Source organism: Bos indicus, chromosome 14 (assembly GCF_029378745.1).
Source record: "Bos indicus isolate NIAB-ARS_2022 breed Sahiwal x Tharparkar chromosome 14, NIAB-ARS_B.indTharparkar_mat_pri_1.0, whole genome shotgun sequence".
In the NCBI taxonomy this organism is placed as follows: Eukaryota; Metazoa; Chordata; class Mammalia; order Artiodactyla; family Bovidae; genus Bos; species Bos indicus.
This window is the reverse complement of record NC_091773.1, coordinates 28,486,002-28,507,254: the sequence shown is the minus strand read 5'-3', so window position 1 is coordinate 28,507,254 and position 21,253 is coordinate 28,486,002. Positions and strand designations below refer to the sequence as shown.

Genomic DNA, 21,253 nt, shown 5'->3' with positions numbered 1-21,253 from the left:
AAGAGTGTAACTGTCTACCCAAGTATGGACTGTGACTTCCTCCCAAAGCCCCGCATGGAAAGGAGGGAAGAGTGACTTGAGAAATCTGACACTACCACAGCCAAGCGGTCAAAGTCAAATCAACAGGTGCATGTCGGTGGTATGTATCCTTGACATGATGTGGTAGAAATGGCAGCTTTACCCATGTGTGGTCTTTCTCCCAAAAACTTGTAACCCCAGTCTAATCATAAGGAAGACATAAGTTCCAAAGAAGGAGTACTTTACAAAATATTTAACCAGTTCTTCTCAGTACTATCAAGGTCATCAAAACCCAGTGTGAGAAACCATCTTGGTCAAGAGGAATCCAAGGAGACATGACAACTGAAAAGTAATGTGGTATCTATCTTTGATGGGGCCCTGAACCAGAATAAGGACATTTGGTAAAACCACACAAAAATTAGGGAAAAAAAAAAAAAAATAACACATCAATATCAATCCATTGATTACAACATATGTACCAGACTAATGGCAGATGTTAACAAGGAAGGAAACTGGGTGCAAAGTAGATGGAAACTCTCTGTACCGTTTTCTCAGTTGTTCTGTGAGAAGTGAAAGTGAAAGTGAAGTCTCTCAGTCCTGATGACTCTTTGCGACCCCATGGACTGTAGCCGGGAGAAGGCAATGGCAACCCACTCCAGTACTCTTGCCTGGAGAATCCCACGGACAGAGGAGCCTGGTGGGCTGCAGTCCATGAGGTCGCTAAGATCACGGTTTGAACCACTAGACTTCAAGACTCAGTGAAGGGAAGTAGTGGCTGTATTTTATCAGAGGCAATTAATCAAATTTGAGGTTTTTAGTACCTATATTTTGAAATAAACAAAAGATAACTATCATAAATTTTACTGGTTTCCAGACTTACTTTCGAACGAACACTCATTGCCGGAGTAAGTCAAGTTTAGAAAGTGATTTAAATCATAAAGTTGTAAAAATATAGAACTGCAAAGAAGCTAAGATGCATTTTATGCCAACCTCCTGAACTTAACAGCACTGACCACACAGTGATCTGTTCAGGGTCAGTCTACCAGTTAGAAGGAATCGTGTGCGCTTCCTATTACAAGCCTCTAGAAACAGTATGAGAATTACTGAGCTGTTTGTGATGCAGATATACTTATGGAGTATGTAAAATAATCATTTTAACAAAAAGAAATAGATATTTAAAATTTAATACTAAGGGAAAAGGAACCATTGTGTAAAACATAGTTTATCTTTGGATACAATGTTTTGTCATTTTACAAAGCAGCTTCTATTTCAGTATTTTCTACATTAATAGGGTAAAATGTAGAGCAACTGCAACCTATCCATGAAATGGGTAAATTTCCTAAGGGGGGATAAAAAAAGAGTGACTGTTTGACTTTCCAATTTCCAATTCTAAAATCCTCCTCTATACAATAATTCTACTCGGGTTACAAACATGTCAGAAGTAGCCAACGATGTTTCAAAATGACATTCCAGCAGCTAACCTCTGGCTGTGTTACGTAAGGGGTATTCTTTGGAAGGGCCCAGGGTAGCAGGATGTGGAAGCCCCAACCCACAGTGCTACAAACTCTGAACTCACATGTTACTTGAACACTAAATTTTATAACAACTTTTATTTACAATTAGTTCCAATGTTGTACAAGTAACTCAAGTTATGGACTAGACACATTCTGAATTTAGTGCAATGTTCATAAATAAATTGTATTTAAACTGTCCTATCTGTGGGTGATTTACAAGGGACTTCTGCTCCTCACTGTGATGCACCAAGAGAGATGGGGAAAGATTACACGTCAAGATTAGGAAATGACCGAGTTCATGGATTCAGTCAACCTGATTGTGTAGTACACTCATATTTACTACTAAAAAAAGTCCATGTACAAGTGGACCCATGTAGTTCAAACCTGTGTTGTTCATGGGTCAACTAAGCAAGCAAACAACTTAGGTCACTTAGCTTCTAACTGCAAGATTGTTCCTAGACTAGAATTACTGAATCTAATGTCATGAAGATAAAGCCAAGCAAGTAAGAGTCCCAACCAGAAACAAGTAGCCTCAAATATAAGCTGCTGAAGTGAGGCAAACCTTCTCTTTAGGAGATGAACAGTAAGAAGGGGGCTTCCAGTGATGCCACAGTGTGGACACCTGGGGTGTCTGTAAAACAATGTCCTGATCGCAGGCTAACTGTGTTGTATGCAGCACAAAACTAAACTCTGGTTTCCCCCGTCTGAACAAGTGCTTTACAGAGCCCAGCTACGATTACCAACACACCATTCAGAGTCACCACCACCCTACCTCCATAAGCTGTAACCAGCCCAAAGGATAATGTACACACTATTAAAAAGCATTCCCTGGTCCCAAGAATGGGAGGTTATGGTCATTAGACAGCTGGTACCAAGACTTCCTCCCATTAAATAAGCCTCTTTCTCTTTTCCTCTAAGTTTAGTATTAATGGTATGTAATTCAATAAGCTCACTGGAGTGGATAAAGATTAGGATAAACTGTTAGCCTTCCTCCTCTCTATAATTCCCCTACTTAATTTCAAATGGCCAACTAAATAAAGTGATATAATCTATTTGTACTTGAGAAATATGTCAATCAGGAAATTCCTAACAGAGTTGGCAAAAACGTTAACATTTTTCTGGAAGGCAATGTATATTTATAAAGATAAAATGGAAAGAACACAGATATGAGTGAACAATTTTTATTGAAACCCTCAAAGATTAAGAGGACCAAATGGTGAGTTTGGGTACCATAACAGAAAATCTCACCTAACTGTACCATCATTCACAGGAATGAACAAACCCAAACACGACAAAATTCAAATTCTCATGTAATTGCTACAAGTGAATGTAAATGAACTAATCATTTTATCATAACCTTTCTTTAATCATATGAAAAAGGGAATTTACATGGCATAACAAAAGATATGCAAAACTTAATGAAACACAATTCTCTTAAATTTCTCAAACTTATGTTTATAGGATGCAGAATGCACTTGAAATGATTAAATGACTTAAGCTGATTCTTTTTTTTTTTTTATTGCAAACTGTTTTAACATCAGCTTTAACCCCCATGCATGGTATTCAAAAAGAACACAGCTTCAGAATTAAAAAGATCACTTAAGTTAAAACAAGGACTGAACTCAGGAAAAGGCTGGGGTTTCTTCTGAAAGGAGTCTTCAAGTACCAATATGTATAGAGAAAGAATACTAATTTTGGTTACATTTTCCCCCTTACTGTTAAATATACAAACTATATAATACCTTTCAAAATAAAACACCCATATAAGATAAACTTTAATTAAGAAACATTCAAACCGGATCTTGGAAAAACATTAGGCAAGGAGTTTACTGGGCCAATAATGTCTCAATCTGTGATTGCTCAAAATATCGGGTCAGTCTCCTGTTGAAGAGCCCAATTTCTCACTCTTCTGGGTCCCGGGAGTTAAGAAACCTCCCATTCCTTGTGCTAATGGGACAACCTGCGATCCTTTCACTTAAGAGGAAAAACATTCTGCTGTACACTGACAGACCAAGAAGGGAGAGAAGTAGGTACTCTGAAGAAAACTTAAATGAGGGGGAAAAAAAAAATTCACCGATTGAAAAGTTTTGTTTTTGTTTTTCCCAAAGGAATGCTGCACCCATTTCACTTAATATTAGAAATCCAGGTTAAAGGCACTGGGAGGAACTCCTCACCACGAGTAGAATTACAGGTGACACTTCTGAGTCTGCTATTGCAATCAGCCTGCCTGCTGAGTGTTCTGTGACATTTCTTACACAGAAACCTACTGTAAATTAAACAAGTTTCGATCTGTGAATAATAACAACTAGTTTTATAAAAAATATTCAGAGTTGCTAATAAAGCACCAAGAAAAAGAGCAGCTCAGAGGACTCAGAGCCTTTCTACAGGTCACTCCTGCACAGTTTTCTCCCACAGGACCTTCAGAGTGACAACAGTCCTCTGACCCGTCCCACCATGTAACCCAAGGGACGTGGAACGCTGCTGCGGGGACTACACCCAAACGCCAACTTTCATTATAAATAGTTAAGAGATATCTTACAAGATTTCATGGCTTACTCTGAAAAAGGTAAAATAGGTGCAATTTTCCTTTAAGAAAGTCTTGATTTTTGTAATACACTATTAATATTTTGATGTTCCCTTCAGTAAACACTGATAACTATGCTGGGACTACCAAAGCACTGTGAAGTCACTACAATTTATCTACAAATACTGTATTTTTTTCACCTGAATACAGTATTTGTACATTTTAAGAAAATATTGTACAAAAAAAATCATATAAATGAAAGCCTCAAAGAAATATCTGTCACTAAATTTTTGAGTTGAAGTGACCAAAGACCATAGTAATGAAAACATTTCTAAACATGATGTAAACATAAGTGGAGTAACGCAAAACACCAAGGTATTCAAATCTACTATATTGCTATTTCCATCCTTAATGTATCTTTCTACATAGCTTTCTCCTTTTGGAACCGTAATATAAGGGGCAGTACATTATTTCATAACCATATGCCATCAAATCAGGTAATACAGATGCTTGACACGTTTAATTATACAAAATCAATTTGTTTCAAGATACAAAATTAACGTTGATATGTCATTAATGAAAAAAATAAGATGTTAAAAAGATAACTATAAGAATACCCAGATATATGCTGTATTCCCATTTATATAGATCTGATCAATAAAACATCAACACATTCACTTAGATACTGATTTAATCCATGGATCAAGGCCATATTTTCAAATATTTTAAGGATGCCACCGCACCGCAAAAGCCGGAGAAAGGACTTGAGGAACAATATATGCTTGCTAAACAAGAACTATGTTTATTTAGCTAGTGAATACCTAGAGTAATAAATTTTTACTTCATGATAGCAATCAGGCTCGCAAACACCCAGAAATAGGAATTAAGGGTTTTAAATGTAGTTATAAAGGTCATAAAAAGTCTGATTAGACTGAGGTACATTACTCAAAATTTTGAGATTCATTAAGTGGTAGCAAACAAAATAATTCCTCAGACAAATGCACATTTTTCAGTATACATATTATTGGGGGAAGGAGGGGAGAAGAATGTGCATTAACTGGTGAGACCCACCAAGCTGCATATCAATATTCTGTTACACCAAACAGTTTGAAGACAAGGGAAATGTTCTAATATAATCTCAGATTATGTTTCATTTGGCTAAAATAGAGCTTAAGGTTGCTTTGCCATATTAAAAGTTTACTACAATAATTTTCACATAAACATTTAGACTTGAACTCCAGGACTAAGTATGGCATGATTCTTTTGCTTTTAATCTGTCAAATAGCTAAAAATTGACAATTTAAAAACTACAACAAAGAAAAAGTTGAAGCAGTGTGACTCTTACATCATTGAACCACTTCTAATGGTTAACTGTTAGTATTTAACAAATTCAAAGAGTTAATGAATCCTTGCATTCATTCAGTCTTCTGTGCCTTAGCTAGGATGCATAATTACAAAAGACAGCAGATACTGGTAAAAGCTTCAGGACAGAAAGTGCTTGACGGAGTTACAGTTCTCAAGTGTGTTTGGTGAGAGTATAAGGGCAGACGCGCTGATGAAAACCATTACAAGAAGAGTCAATTCTGTGTTGTTAGAGTTCAAAGATGTCACCTTAAGCAGAAAAAAGCTTTAATAACGTTGTCTTTGACTTATTAGGCATTTCCAGAGTCTACATCATTAGTGTTGTGATTCTAACAGGACATCTTCATAGGGTTATTGTTTGTTTCTATTTCTCTCCTGAAAGAAAAACACAAAGACCTTTAAGGAAACATCATCATTGTTTAGCGATTTAAATTAGATGCACACAGAAAGAAAACCATGTCCATAAGAAGTTCTTCAAATACTAATTCAAGTAGTTAGGCAAAAACGATTCACTATTACCTACACACACCTCAGTGGGAGTACCACAAGCCATTTTAAAATAAACAATTCCAAATACAAAGACCCAGTTCAAGAGATTATAGGTCCCTTCCACAGCCCTGTTTTCCCACAGAATTTTGTTTACGTGAGGCTGCTACAATAAATGTATTTCTAGGCCCTTCCATGAGTTCTTGATGGTTAAGTATCAAATAGACTGTTAAGTTCTGTGAAGCAATCTGAAAACTACTGGCTGAGGTAGGGTCAGGAGGAAAGGAAAAGAGGTGCATTAGAGTTGCATTCAATTAAGCTTTCAGTGTTAATTTCTCCATGTCATACTCTCACATTCAGCATAATTCTTCATATGAATAAATATTAATACTTATTACTAATAATTCCTTTTAAGAAAGCAGGTATCCCTTGAACAAAAGTTAAACTGAGTGACGTTTTCATGATGGTTTTTAACCAAATATCCACCCGCAATACTTATTTTTTGAGCCTACAATTCTAACAAGTTCACAAGTGATCCTAATGCTTCCAGTCCAAGGACCATAGTTTGAAAGCCACTTGTGTCTAATACATCCTAAGACTCTATTTTTGGTTTCACTACTCCTTTTTCATGAGTAATACAGATTCCATAATAAATATGTGCATACTTTGAAAATGGTAAAATTGATGTCCCATCCTCTGTGACATCAGAAAATTATTTAAGATTTTAAAGACAACCTAAAGTTCTTTGTTACTGAAGCCCTTCCTTCTTCATTTGTGTATATTTCTACAACTTGAATAACAGTATTTAACACAGAAAGTTTAACAAATAAATGTCCTACTATACAAATAACCACCAATAAACTATTTTATGCACCCATAAGTATCAGTGGGATATTCTGAAATTAAAGAATAAAACAAAAATGAAAACAGACACAAAGCGAGCTAATTTCCAAAAGGATAAACAAAAACAAAAATCCAACAGCATAAAGGAAAAAGACCCCCCAAAATTGGAAAAAAGTAATAATAATTTGGAACCAGGAAGTTACAGTCTAATTTTACAAGGTACCTAAAGCTTAAAAAAAAAATCAGCCTAAACATAAAGGAAGTGTATTTCTCAGCTGAAGGAAACAGATTTGTACAAGAAATGGTGAAGCCTGCTATAATTAGCTGGATTATAAAACACAGGAGGTAACAAATGGCTCACTGTTCATTCTTCCCCATGAAATGATTAATGAGAAAGCACAAATATAAAGCAGCAGAAATACACATTTAAATAAAGCCATCAAAACATGTAGGTTCAACAGAACCACAAAAGAGCTCAAATTTGTATTAAAAAATGATTTACAAGAAATTAACCTTAAACATAAGGAGACAGAAAAGTTAAAAATACTGAAAAACAAGCCAGATGAAGACTGAATCAATCAACTGTATATACTTGATTGATATATACAGTTATAGTGGATTCTAAAGGCAAAAACCATTGTTAGAGATAAACAATCACATACTGAATGAAAAACATTTTATAATTACAGCAATATTAAGCTAAAAATACAACTTTACATATATTAAAAGTTGTCAGAATTACAAAGAAAATCTGATAGGTTCTTAATTGTAGTAGGAGAATTAAACACATTTCTCTCAGTAATTAATAAAGACAAATTGGTGAAAATAAAGACTGAATATACAGAAAACAGAAAACTGAGCCAAATAATTACAGCAGGGTACACAATGAACAATTACAAAAAGGAACTACATGTTAGACCAGAAAACGAACCTGAATACCAAGGAATAGGTATCATACAGATCACATTTTCTGACATCAATTTTAACAGCAAACAGGTAACAACGACGAAATGTTTCCACACTGGAAATTCTAAAACACTTCTAAAAGTCTCCCAAAAAACCATAACAAAAATTCCAAAGTTTTTACACCAGTACAATATACTAAATCTAAGCCCTCAAATAGCACTTAGAAATTTACAAGTGTTGATTTGAAAATATATATACTTTTCAGCTGAAAAATGAGCTCATCATCCACTCAGTATGTTAGGAAAGGAGCAGCAGTTAAGTCCCCCAAAGTAGAATATAAGACCCAGGAGAACAATTTAACAGAAAACAAAAAACAAAGACAGCACAAGAAAACAAAAATAAACACTGATGTTGGGGGGAGGAGGTAAAAGAAGCTAACAATAGAAAAATCTCTAGAAAAGACTCATTTTTAAAAAAAGAAAGCATAAATAATATGAAGACTGATATAGCTAAAAAAAATTTAAAATACTATTAGATCCAACCAGTCCATTCTAAAGGAGATCAGCCCTGGGATTTCTTTGGAAGGAATGATGCTAAAGCTGAAACTCCAGTACTTTGGCCACCTCATGCGAAGAGTTGACTCACTGGAAAAGACTCTGATGCTGGGAGGGATTGGGGGCAAGAGGAGAAGGGGACGACAGAGGACGAGATAGCTGGATGGCATCACTGACTCGATGGACGTGAGTGTGAGTGAACTCTGGGAGCTGGTGATGGACAGGGAGGCCTAGCATGCTGCGATTCATGGGGTCGCAAAGAGTCGGACATGACTGAGCAACTGATCTGATCTGATTAACACCAATATGAGGCTTCCCTGGTGGCTCTGACAGTAAAAAGTATATGCATGTGATGTGGGAGATTCCGGCTCAATTCCTGGGTGGGGAAGATCCCCTGGAGAAGGGCATGGCTACCCACTCCAGTATTCTTGCCTGGAGAAGCTCATGGACAGAGGACCCTGGAAGACCTACATGACCTGGAAAAGGACCCTACAGTCCATAGGGTCCCAAATGCCAATGTGCCAAAAATGTTTGAGACAAAACCAACAACTTGCTAAAAATATTATTTATTAAATACAACGTGCCAAAACAAACTCAACAGTAAAAAGAAGACTTGAAGAGACTTATAAAAACTAAAGAACTTTAACTGACAATTAAAAAACTAAAAACTACCAGATTCATGGTTTCATAAATGCATTTGATTAATTATCCCAGAATTAGAGATAAGGAAAAGAAAGAATATTTCTTGATGTATTTTGAGGTTAGTAATACTTTGATACTAACTTCAGAAAAGCATGAGAAAACTGAATCCAGTCTCACTTGTCCCAAAAGGATCTCTTATGGGCTGTTCTGATGATAACAGAGTGTGGAGAGGAGCACAGGTAGGTGCAGGAAGGCAGTAAGGACAGCACAACAATCCTCCAACATGGTAATGATAATAATGAAGGGTGCAGGGCTAGTGAGAAGCACTTGGATTCAGGATATATTCTGAAAACAGAGCCAACAAGACTGACCAACAGACTGGTTTACATATGGAGTGTGAAAGAGAAATAACAAATTATTCTGGAAGGACAATGGCCCTCTACAAAGGGGGAGCAGGTCTGGGGCAGACAAAGAAACAGAAGCCATATTGGATTTAAGATGCTTATGAAACAACTGTGACGATGTTACATAGGCAATTAGATACATGAGTCTAGAGAAAGAAGGAAAGGTCCAGCGTGAGTATACAAATTTGCAAGTCCTCAGCATGGTATAAAGTCCTTCAACAAAATTCAATTCCTCCTGAAGTCTACAAGGTCATCAACACCTCTGCTTTAGGAAAAAACCCTCAAGTACCCCACATTTATATGACAAGATCTAGAACAGTGCTTGATACTGTCAGTATTAAATAAACATTTGACTATGAGAAATCTCTGGATATGCTATTACTCATAGACCACTAAAAGCATGAGACTAAGGAAAAACGAGCTATCTATCAGTGATATAACCTTTAGTGTTGTTTTAAAACCAAGTACATATGACACAGAAGTAACACAGGGAGACAGGAAACCTGAATTACACAAAGGAGCCAAGGCCCAGCAGACCTGGAAAAGGATGAAGCCTCTAGCGCTGGTTCAGGAGACAGCACTTCAGACATCTTTAGGATACAAACTTTCCAAAAGTGATTCACAGAACTCAATTTTTACTTTTAATAACAAATGACAATTCAAAAAAAAAACAAAACAAGAAAACAGTCTGCAGAAAAATCTCTCCTCCCTCTCTTCTCCATGAATAGAGGGCTAGGTATCAACCAAGCAGATACAGGTATCTGACGGCTCTTCCCCACCCAGATTTCAGCAAAGGCACAGGAGATCTCAAGACCAACACCTAGAATTCGGCCTGTGGAGATGAACTCTGGGAGGAAGTTTACTCGCCAGCCCATGTCTTTTTGACACAGCTTAACAGATGAGCTAAGAACTCCCATACCCTTAAAGGTAGGAGAGAGTTTAAAACAAAAATTTTCTTCAGTGTCCTCAGAGGGGTCATCACCTAAACATTACAGGTAAATGACTTACTTCCTTTTAACACTATATAAGTAATAAACTTTAAGAAAAAAGCATAAAAATCAAAAAGAAAATGGTCTCTACTGGCAGATGATATGACTGTTAGGCAGGAAATCCTAGATGTTCTATTAGAACTACTAGAATTGATATGTGAATTTAGTACAGTCACACAATATAGGACATCACTATAAGCTTGTAGCAAACAACTGGGAAGACTGAAAATACAAATTAAAACAGCAGAAAAAAATATAAAATACTTAGCAAAAAAATTCCATAAGAGTCATGAAGTTTTCAACAGTGAAAACTACAAAATTTTACAGTTATATTTGTCTTTCCCCAAACTCTTAGTTCTACAAAGCAAGGGCTATTTACCTTAAGCGGCTTACTGGTAAACCTTTATCTGTTGAATGAATAAGGGAACAGTTAAGAAGAGAACACACAGGGTCTAAATATATGGTGATAAAGGATGACTAGCGCAAGATTCACGATAGGGTTCTGGTGGGGGCAGGGGTGCGGGGGGAACTTATCTGGGACCCAGTAACAAGTTCTTAAAAACAAGCAGAGGAATCAACATGCAACCCTATTTTGGAGGGAGGTTTTGGACTATGATAAAATGAAAATAATAAACTTATTATATTCCAGACTGTCATTCGTAAGTGAATCTGTTTACATGTAGCTTTTTTACATCCTAGGTCTTTTACTTTATGTGCTGCAGGGAGGTGGTTCCAGTACCCCCGTGGATATCAAAATCCAAGGTCGCTCAAGGCCCTCACAGTAGCTGGCCCTCTGTATCCATGGGTTCCATATCGACAGGTTCTTATCTGTGGACATGGAGGGTTGACTGTAATCATGCATTTGCTGCTGAAGAAAAAGAAACAGTTGAAATACCATTCAATTTAAGGATGATTGTTCACACCGTAATAGATATGAGTTATTTATGAAGCTAACAATAGAGTGTTACTACAATAAAAATGGAACCATCTTGACTATTCAGAAGAACACCCAATGTCTTAACATAGAATTACTCACTTAAATATGTAAGTTTATTCTATCAAGTATGATACATCCTGGGCCAAAACCTATCTTCCAGAGAAATCTTTTATTACAGTGAGGATCAAATGAAAAGTGGGATTTTATACACTGAGTTTGCTTCTGTTCACCATAATGAACTCACTAACAGACAACTTCAACCATACAACAGTTAACAACTATAATCTGACAATGAGAAAGCATTAAACTAAATGTTCCACTTGAGAAAAAGCAGTATAGAACTGCCAGGAAAATGTTTACTGTTGACAAAGATATACCTACTGTTCAAGTAATTTCCTCTGTATCAACACAAACTTGATTACTCTGAGACAGACCTAACATCATCTCATCTCAGAATCAAAATTGCTCCAACTGTGAAAAAACTTCTATCAGGGACTAAAACTTACTCTTTGGAAATACTCAACAATATAAAATAGCATAAATGACTAAATTATACAGACTGTTCTGGAAATTGAAACTATTTAATAGGGATTTTATTACAATTATATCTTGCTTGTTTCAGTTTAAGCTGCAGGGCTTCATCTCTTTCTAAGGAAAGAGTATCATATTTTAGAACTGTACCCCGAAGTTACAGGTACTCAAAAACACTAATTATTTCTTATATGGAATTAAAAATCTATTAAACTAAAAATCTCACCTCAGTCTGTTTACTGATCAATAAGGACTTGTAAGAATGAAAGAATACAGTAGAAGTTAAATGATGCAGTCATTATAACAAAGTAAAGTTTCAGTAAAATGTTACCTAAATAGTTAAGATGGCTATGTAGACTCGAATTTATACTGGGCAAATATACTCCAGACATTAGCAGTTTTTTATTTTGCAGTAACACACTCAATTGCAAGTTAAAGAAAGTAAAGCTCCCCTACCCTCCTCAAGTCCTTTCTATTTTAACTTCCTCGGACAGGCTACCACTGTAACTTTAACTGGCATACTAATATATACATTATTGATTCCCACTGTATGGTTGTGGTGGTTTAGTCGCTAAGTCGTGTCCAACTCTTGTGACCCCGTGGACTGTAGCCTGCCAGGCTCCTCTGTCCATGGGATTCTCTTGGCAAGAACAGTGGAGTGGGTTGCCATTTCCTTCTCCAGGGGATTTTCCTGACCCAGGGATTGAACCCAGGTCTCCTGCACTGCAGGCAGATTCTTTACTGACTGGGCTATGAAGGAAGCCCTCCCATTGTATATGATGAGCAATTTATCACAGTGAATGCTATACTCTCTTCTTCTCTACAACAGAGCTCACTATTTTAGTTCCAGTGACCGTCCTTGACTTTGCCTACTATAGGCCAAGCATTAGGTGCTAAGGACTCGCAAAGAATCCTAGAATCATAGAGCAACTCCAACCATGAGTGCTCAGGGCATCCCAACCAAGGGCTCGTGTCTCTGTCAGGCTTCAAAGACCACAATGCCATTTAACAGACAGAGCAGGCAGATGGTTACAGCCCTGAGATTCACTCTACAATGAGGACTGTCTGACTCAAAACGCATAGAGTCTCTACAGAGGATATTCTAATGTAACCAGCTAGCAGCTGTCATCCTTCTTGAATTCCTTTTTCATTCTGCTGAAATACCTCTTCAAGTTTTTCTAGGATATGTAGCTAAGCTCTTATACACCTGAAAATTTTATTTTGCACTCGTCCCTCACTGATATAATTTAACACTCATCTTCAAGAGCCTGATTCTATGCCCCATTCCCCTACACAACAAAATCAGACTGTGTATGTGTCCAGAGTTGTAGATGAGAGAATTTTGACAGTAGTCTGACTCTCCTTCCTTTGTGGCTTATAGGTAGTAGGCATATAATCTGTCTTTTGCTCAGAAAGCTTGTCTCTTTACCTTTTTTTCTTTTAAAGTTTTAAATAATCCTGCTGGTTCCTCAGTGAGCCCATTCATTCTGAAAACATACATCTCTTGGCTCTGGAAAGTTCTCTTTAATCATTCTGCCCTCTGACTGTTTTTTCCTTTAGAGGCAGTGGATCTCCTTTCCACCATGTCTTCCACTCCTTGTATTTTTCATCATTGTTGCTCCACATTTGGAAATTTCTTTGATTTAAAATTTCAGAACTAAAACATTAACACTGTATTAATCCACTTGCTTAAAAAGATTTTTTTTTTTTTAATTTGATAGTGTTTTTCATTTCCAAGAACATTTTCTGGTTTTCTTCTTTTTACATACGAATCTTAACAAATCAAGTTTTGTTTTATAAATTACTTTCTGGTCTCTGAATTACCTATTTCATTTAGAGGATCCGTCTTGCCTGTTTTTTTTTTTTTCCTTGTCAAGCTTGATTTTAATCAAATATAACAAAATTGTGTGTTCAAATCTAAAAATGAAGAACTATACAAATACTACAATGACACTGGCATTAATTTTTCCTTTAGCTTTAAGCTTCACAACTACCCTTTCACTATAAATGAGAAAATCTGGCTTTCCAAGTTTTATATAACCAGAACTTTCCAAGTTTTATATAACTCAACAGGCTATGTGTGATCATCTCCTCCATAGGGTGCTGTGCTGGCAAAGAAAGGTGGGGAATTCCTCCACTGCCAAAATAACCAGAAGGGGAAGAAAAAAATTAGTCAATAAAAAAAAAACCTCTAGCAATGACAAGATGAAATTAGCTCTTTACACTTCTTGTCTGTTACCACAAGTCAGCTCAACAACTTAAAGAAAAACATAAACATAGTAAGAAAAGAAAGGAAATTACAGTAACCACAAAACTAAATGTAAAATTTTAAATTACAAAAGTTCTATTAGAAAGTACAGGAAAACCTGCTGTGAGACCCGTGATCACAAGACCCCAGCTGTGGGCTAAAGATAAACTAAGGAGGGTTGGCTGTAAAGGGTGAGCACTGGTTTCTCTCTAAAGCCAGTCACTTTCTTTCTTCTCATAATAAATCTTTCTCTGCCTGAAAAAAAAAAAGAAAGAAAGTACAGGAAAAAAGTTTCTCAAACTTGGAGAAGACAAAGATATGAAGTCATGTTAGCATAGATGTTCTAAAATAGTTATTATTCAAAATTGCTTGGGTTGTTCCAATCTTTATAGATCCTATACTACAAAAAAAAAAAAAAAAAAAGAGCTAAAAAACCCAAAACACTTAAAAGGACACTGTGGGCGAACTGAAAGAATATCATGGTAACTAAGAGAACAACCTTATCCTTAGAAAATATACACGATACATTTTTGGGGTAAAGAGCCATGATGTATGAAACGTACTCTCAAAAAACCCGTATCAGGCAAGCACTGCTCCTGCGGATGACATTAGGTTGTTTCCTGCTATTTACTACTGTCAACTACACTCTAAGAATGTTCTTGTATGTATCTGGGGTATGTGGGAAGTTTTTCTTAGGTGCATATCCTAGAGGAGAACTGCTGAATTGTAAGGTACTGAAATGTTCAGCTTTGTTAAGAAAATGCAAAACTACCTGCCCCAAACTACCTGCTGTATCAATTTAATGCGCCCATCTGCAAACACGTAAGACATTCTGTTGGTATACACTCCTTCCAATACTTGCTATTATCAAATTTCTTAATTTTGCCAAGTGAGTAGATATAAAAAATATTTTCTCATTTTAGTCTTGCATTAACTCTTAATTCATTTCCTGAATTAAGACTGAATACCTTTTTATACTTACTAGTCATACTTGTTTCCTTTCTCTTAAAAGGACTATCCTTATCTTTTGCCCATTTCTGTATGGGACTATTTTTTTCTTAAACTAATTCACAGGAGTTTTTATATATAACTGTCTTTGGTCAGTTATGTTAAATTCCTACCAGTTCCTAGCACGTTTTTTTACTTCCTTTAAAGTATTACTTAAGTACTTACTTAACTTTCTTTTGATGAAGAGATTTTAATCCAGGCAAATTTTTCTCTTACAAATATTAAGTCTTTTCTGTTACAAGTAGTTCCATTTCATGTGTCATTTAAGAAACCCTACTTTACCCAAGGTCACCTGGGGAAGTGTGACTTCCAGGGTATCAGAAGCTTTGAGGAATTTCAGCTGAATACAAGACAGAAGGTGTCATATTAAAAGTGAATACTAGGATAATGACTTGCCGCTCCTTTTATTTAAAAAAGAAGAGAGGCATAACCAGTAAAGGAAATCCTAGCAAACACCACTGATTTGTCCTTTCTTATGGAGCCAAAAAGGACTAGAACAGACAAGGAACACATCCTTCATCACTAGGATGCCCAGAGTATTTGAAAGCAATTTTTGCTGGAAAGCTAGAGTGCAAACACAAGCATGTCTAAGAGGAAATACACAAATGAGTAACAGTACCAGGGAAAAAATGGCAAGGATACATGATGTCCCAAATGCCAAACAGTTAATTAGTGGGGGAAATGATTTCCTGATGTGGTGGTTTCAAAGTCTAAGGAGAGTCAAGTTTTAGCTACTAGCATGTCCACGGCACTGGCTCTCCCTCTTAGCCTTCACTGATGAATCACTTAACTTGTCACATCAACATACTGGGTTGGCCAAAAACTTTTTTCAGGTTTTTCCATTGCATCTTCTGGAAAAACCCAAACAAATGTTTTGGCCAACTCAATACATCATGGCTCTCTCATCTTCGCATCTGCCATGGAAAGACAATATGCAACTAACATCAGCACTAAAGCACCACACAGAAACCAACCTATTTCAGGGCAAACACCTGATCCAGATGATCTCTGTCTGGTTTAAAGAAAAAGCCAGGAGTCTTAAAATATTTTTTTCACACACACACACACACACACACACAGACACACACACACACACACACACACACACACTAACCAAACTGCAATGAATTCAGATAGACATAGGGGAAAGATAAAAGACGAAGAGGGCAGAAAAAGATAATCTGGGGGATACTATAACCTGGTTGCGGTAGTTACACAAATCTACAAATGTGTTACAATTCACAGAACTGTACACCCCAAAAAAGCGACTTTCACTGTAAGACTTTTTTTAATTTTGTTAAGGATTTATACAATACAAACATTTATAGAAGCTTTTATTTTCCAAATCTGAAAGCAACCAGATGTCCTTCAAAAGAATGATTGGTTAATGAATTGTGGTAAATCCATACAATGGAATGGTAGTAATTAAAAGGAACAAAGAACTGATTGGCAAAACATAAATTCCAAAGATACAGTGCTGAGTAAAAGACTCCAGTGTTAAAGTTCACATATTATAATTTCATTTATGTGAAATTATGGAAAATGCCTTACGGAGACAGAGAAAAGATCAGAGAATTACTTACTAGAAGGGGGAAGGGAGCACTTGACTAGAAAGAGGCAGCAAAAGTTATTTTTCAACTTTACTGTACTTTAATTTTTAAAAAGAGAAAGGTAAAGAAGCTATGGAAAAGGAAGGAGTTTCTAAAAATGGTAATTACAGGAAGCAGAAATTTCAACAATCATCTTTGTGCTCGATAAAATCAAGATGGACTCTGAAACAAGGGCTTCAGGTAAGAAAACAACAGGTATAAAAGGAGACACGGATGTGATAATGTAAACAAACTACTGCTGTCTGTGAGGAACAGGAAGCCTTACAAATTAGAGAGTCAACAGTCAAATCCATGACATGGAAGTTCAATTCTGAGAAATTCTCCAAATGCAAAGAACAATAATAAAGATAGGAACCAATGGCACTGAAGGACCAAGATTCAGTATTATTTTTTGACATTACTAGGGAGAATAAAAAAAACTTGGCCTATAAATGAAGGAATAAGGAAAATTATGAGACCCACATTGCACACATTCCACACACATGTTCACACTGCAAGAATAAATTTTGTGCACACAAAGAGAAACAGCTATTTCCAAAGAAAGAAAATTTAGGCTGGTCTCAGACTTCTCCATAATATAAAACTATAAATAATATACTATAAATAGAAAACTATAAAACAAAGCCTGAATGAAAAGACTGTGACCCAAGATTTCTATATCCAGATAAAACTGTTGTTCACATATCATGGCCAAAGAAAGGCATTTTTTGGATCTAGAAGTGCTTTAATAATTACCAAATTACTTTTCCTAAAAAAAAAAACAATTGATGATGGTAGTAAGTTAGATTCAAAATTAAAATGTCAAAGGTGGGTTTAGACATGTTATAAAAAGACTGGCAGTAAGCCATGAAACAATTTAAATGCAAAAATTTTAAGTTTAAATCTTTGTTGTATATACGATTATAAAACATAAATAATTCCTGAGACAATTATATAACAAAAAAATAAAACTAGGATAAATTTTCAAATTGGGTAGAGAAGAAATGTGAGAATATGTACAAGGGTGACCTATCCTTAGTGGTGGGAGAAAGAAAAGCGCAATCACTCCTTCTGATTCACTCTCTGCAAAGGTGCTTACAGTGGGGCCACTGACTCAACTGCTGAGCTCAAAAAAGCTACTCTTGATCCTCTTTTTCCCTCACTTCCCACATTTAACCTGGAGAAAACTCAAGGATATTCAGCAATTCATTGGTAAGGCTGAGTGGTGCTTTTCACAGTCAGTTGTATTGTGCTGAATTGATTCAAAATTTAGCACAGTGATCACTAGCACCAGAATCACCCGAGATGCTTGCACACCAGGCCTCTGATCAAATGTATCAGATTTTCCTAGAGTGGGATATTCAAGAAGCTGCGATATCAGGAAGCACCTTAACTGTATATATTTGTATGGCATAAGTTTTGGAAACTACTGCCTTAGGATCATTATTTCCAACATTATTGAGCAGTGAGGACTGTACTTGAAAGAGTTCCCTCTTCTGTACAGACTAAGAAGCCACAAGATACTTAGGTTCACACAGAAACAAACCACTGATGTTTTACATACAGAACAAGTTGAAGTTCCTGCTTTATCTTCATTTCTACATAGAAGCTTTCCATCGTAACCAACTTAATTTACTGGAGAAGCTTCTAATGAGCTCTGCTTTACTAGAAATTTATATGTATTATGAATGGAAAATCTGCCAGTTGCCTACTCCATCCATTCTCTTCTCCTCCTAAAAACAGAACTCTGCAATTTACTTTTGTAGTTTGGAACAGAAAACAATCCTCAGCCCGTCCCGCTCTGTGATCAAACCCTGGCCAACCTGAGGCAAGTGTAAACAGTATTTAACTTCAGGGTCAGTCTCCCATAAAGTCTCACAGAGGGCAAATAACAGAATCAGAAATCGAATTCTGCAGTTTACATCTAAGTCCACTTCCTCTCAGTTCTAAGCTGTCTTGCTAAAGTCAGATCCTCACTATTCAATATATTCTGTACAAATGCTGTAAGTGCACAAATTATAAATATGCCTCAGGAATATTAAGGGAAAATATCTATTTATCATAAACACAACATCAGTAACATTCAAACATTTAAAAGCTGTTTGTCTCAAACTCCAAATACATATTCCCATAAAATTAAAGTTAAAAGATCAATGACTAGAATCCTTAGCCAGTTCTTAATAACGAATGCAGAATTCAGAGCTCTAATGAACAGGACTCAAAGACCTTTATCATCTGAGAAGTAGGAAGAATAGGCAGGAGGCAAATTCAGAGTAAGGGTTGCCCTTGGGAAGGCATCCCAGGCCTTCAGGGATGTTTACAGAGTCGTGTTCCATAAGCTAAGTGGTCAGTTTCCTTCAGGGTAATGTTCTTAAACTCAGAATATAACACCACAAGGCATTAAAGACTATCCATCCATACACACCACCCCAATGAAAAGACCCTACACACAAAAATTACTGTACTCTTACCCTACGCATGGCTTCCTCCTCTTCTTGACGCTTTTCATAATGTGCAAAGTCATCAAAGATTGAGGTGGTATGCTTGAAAGTAGCAATTATTTTAAGCACTTGCTTAGCTTTTTCTAGGGGTACCTCTTGAGTGTCCCTTGAATTGGTAACTGGTTTGTTGTCATTATTTTCTAAGCGAATATGCCGTAATTGGTTATTGGGGACATCTTTGACAAAGATCCATTTAACTTCAAATTTGCCCTTCCACTTATCCTGAGACCAGACACCAGCATACGCATTATAGTCCACAACAGACTTCATCTCAGCCACTCCACAGAAGTGTCCACTGCCATTCACACTGAAGAGCAAATAGAGTGGGCCTTTCCCATTCAGGGAACGGTAAGCCGCATCCAAACGCTTATTCCCATGCTCAGTACTACACCAGATAGAGTACTTAATGGAACGGTGTATGTCGTCCTCAGAATAGCTCTTAATTATAAACACACGTCCGTTCTTCAGGTTCCAGTCAAAGTCTTTGGGATTGTAGTTGTTTATGGCCTTTAGCTTTTCCAGCACGGGATGCACTTCCACACTCGACGGGGAAGCGCTGACAGGAACGACACCTAGACCAAAGTTTTCACTGCTCGCTCCATTGTTCTGGTTGAAGCCGGCCCCCCTGTTCCGGGGCGCCACCCAGCGGTTCTGCAGCTGTGGCTGCGGGGGCTGTACTTGGTGAGGCTGGGCCTGTGGCTGAGGTCCTTGTGGCTGCTGCGCTTGTGGCGGCTGAGGCTGCGGTTGAGGCAGTTGGCTCTGCACCAGGGGTGGTGGCTGAATTAATGGCTGAGGCTGCTGGATTATAGTCTGAGGAGGCAGAACTGGTTGGGTTGGTGGAGCCTTTACCACTGACCCCTTTTCATCCCAAGTTCCAATATTCATGTTGTGTTTTATAGGAGGTGGCGGCACAGCGGAACCCCCGATTCCCACATTGCCCTTGGGTTTAAGTTTCGGTTGAGGTTTGGCGGGCTTTCTGGCAATGGCAGCCCAGGAGGTGGGTTTCGGCGCCGCACTGCTAACCGGGGGCACACTATTGGTTGCGATGCTGGTCATACCACTGCTGCTCAATGCTGTTCCTACAGTTTTCGTCACTGCAGCGGTCAGGTCACCACCAATTTTCAGTCCAGTCATGCCTTGCTCGATACTGCTAATGCCAGGCACCTTGCTCAAAGTATCACTGCCAAATCCAGCCTGTCCATCAGTAATAGCTCTCCCAAGAGAACTAGGTGGATAGCCGTAACTGCTACTATAAGCAGAACTTTGTGTTGATTGTCCCTGAGATCCACTTGTCCCCCATGTAGAGAAATCAGCATTACCAGGAAAAAAGTTAAATCCATGTTGACCAAGAAATGGAGGGGTATTTCCTAATGCCCCAGGCTGACTAAACACACCGTCTGGTATATAATGATGCTCTCCATTACTCATCTGTCCATAGGTTGTCAGATATGGCATAGGCTGGTCTCCAGCTGTGGACCATGCTGCTTCCCCAAGCGAATATGGAAATCCAATGGATGGAGCATAGTAACTAGGCATGTATGGATCTGACATTGGTGGATAGCTGTTATTCTGGAAAACAAAAGATCACAGTCAGAAGTGATGTAAGATGTGAGGGGAGGGGTACACTCCTAAAATCAAATTGTTTTAAATGAATGGGAAACAGATGTACCTGCTTCAGATAAAAAAAAATTAAAATTTTAAATCTAATTTTATCAACAGAAAAATTTACTGATGACTACTTTAATATATTTATAATAAAATTACAGGGATTTTTTGGGGGATGGGAGGTTAGGATGGGGATTATTTTTATATAAGACCCAGATCCTCTGGGCACAATTTAAAAACACTCTAATTTCTACAAAAACTTGATTTATAAACTTGCAGAAACAGATTGTTAGCTTTATCTTAAGCCACTGATGTATGAAAAAATTTATGGGTAAGAATTAAATGAACACAGATGATGCCAAATAACAAATTACAGTATATCTATGATGGAATCCAGTCCAGCAATTTTGCACTTTTGTAAAAAACAGAGAAATGTTCACACTGAGAAGAAAAAAAAAAAGACTTAATATTATATAAATCCATATTTAGTTTTGCCTCGCTCATTTTGAAAAACAAAATGAAATTCTAATGGTTTCTTAATGGTTGGTAACAGGTACCACTCTTCTTATTCTCTATGTCCTAAATTTTACAT

At 37.1% G+C, this 21,253-nt stretch overlaps 1 protein-coding gene across 15 annotated transcripts in view; it reads right to left on the bottom strand.

Moving 5' to 3' along the window:
* Positions 1 to 2,699: 2,699 nt before the first annotated feature.
* YTHDF3 (YTH N6-methyladenosine RNA binding protein F3) overlaps positions 2,700 to 21,253 on the bottom strand; it is a 33,479-nt gene continuing 14,925 nt past the window's right edge. For 10 of the 15 annotated variants that reach the window (XM_070802604.1, XM_070802605.1, XM_070802591.1 and 7 more), the window contains 4 exons: positions 19,027 to 20,625; positions 10,951 to 11,110; positions 10,622 to 10,649; positions 2,700 to 5,793 (listed from right to left, as the gene is read on the bottom strand). In XM_070802604.1, the coding sequence (XP_070658705.1) occupies positions 10,952 to 11,110; positions 19,027 to 20,625 (1,758 nt within the window). In that variant the 3' untranslated portion in view covers positions 2,700 to 5,793; positions 10,622 to 10,649; position 10,951. Of the gene's footprint in view, positions 5,794 to 10,621; positions 10,650 to 10,950; positions 11,111 to 13,528; positions 14,214 to 19,026; positions 20,626 to 21,253 lie in introns of those variants that run through there. The other 5 variants (XM_070802595.1, XM_070802592.1, XM_070802601.1 and 2 more) reach the window with 5 other exon arrangements.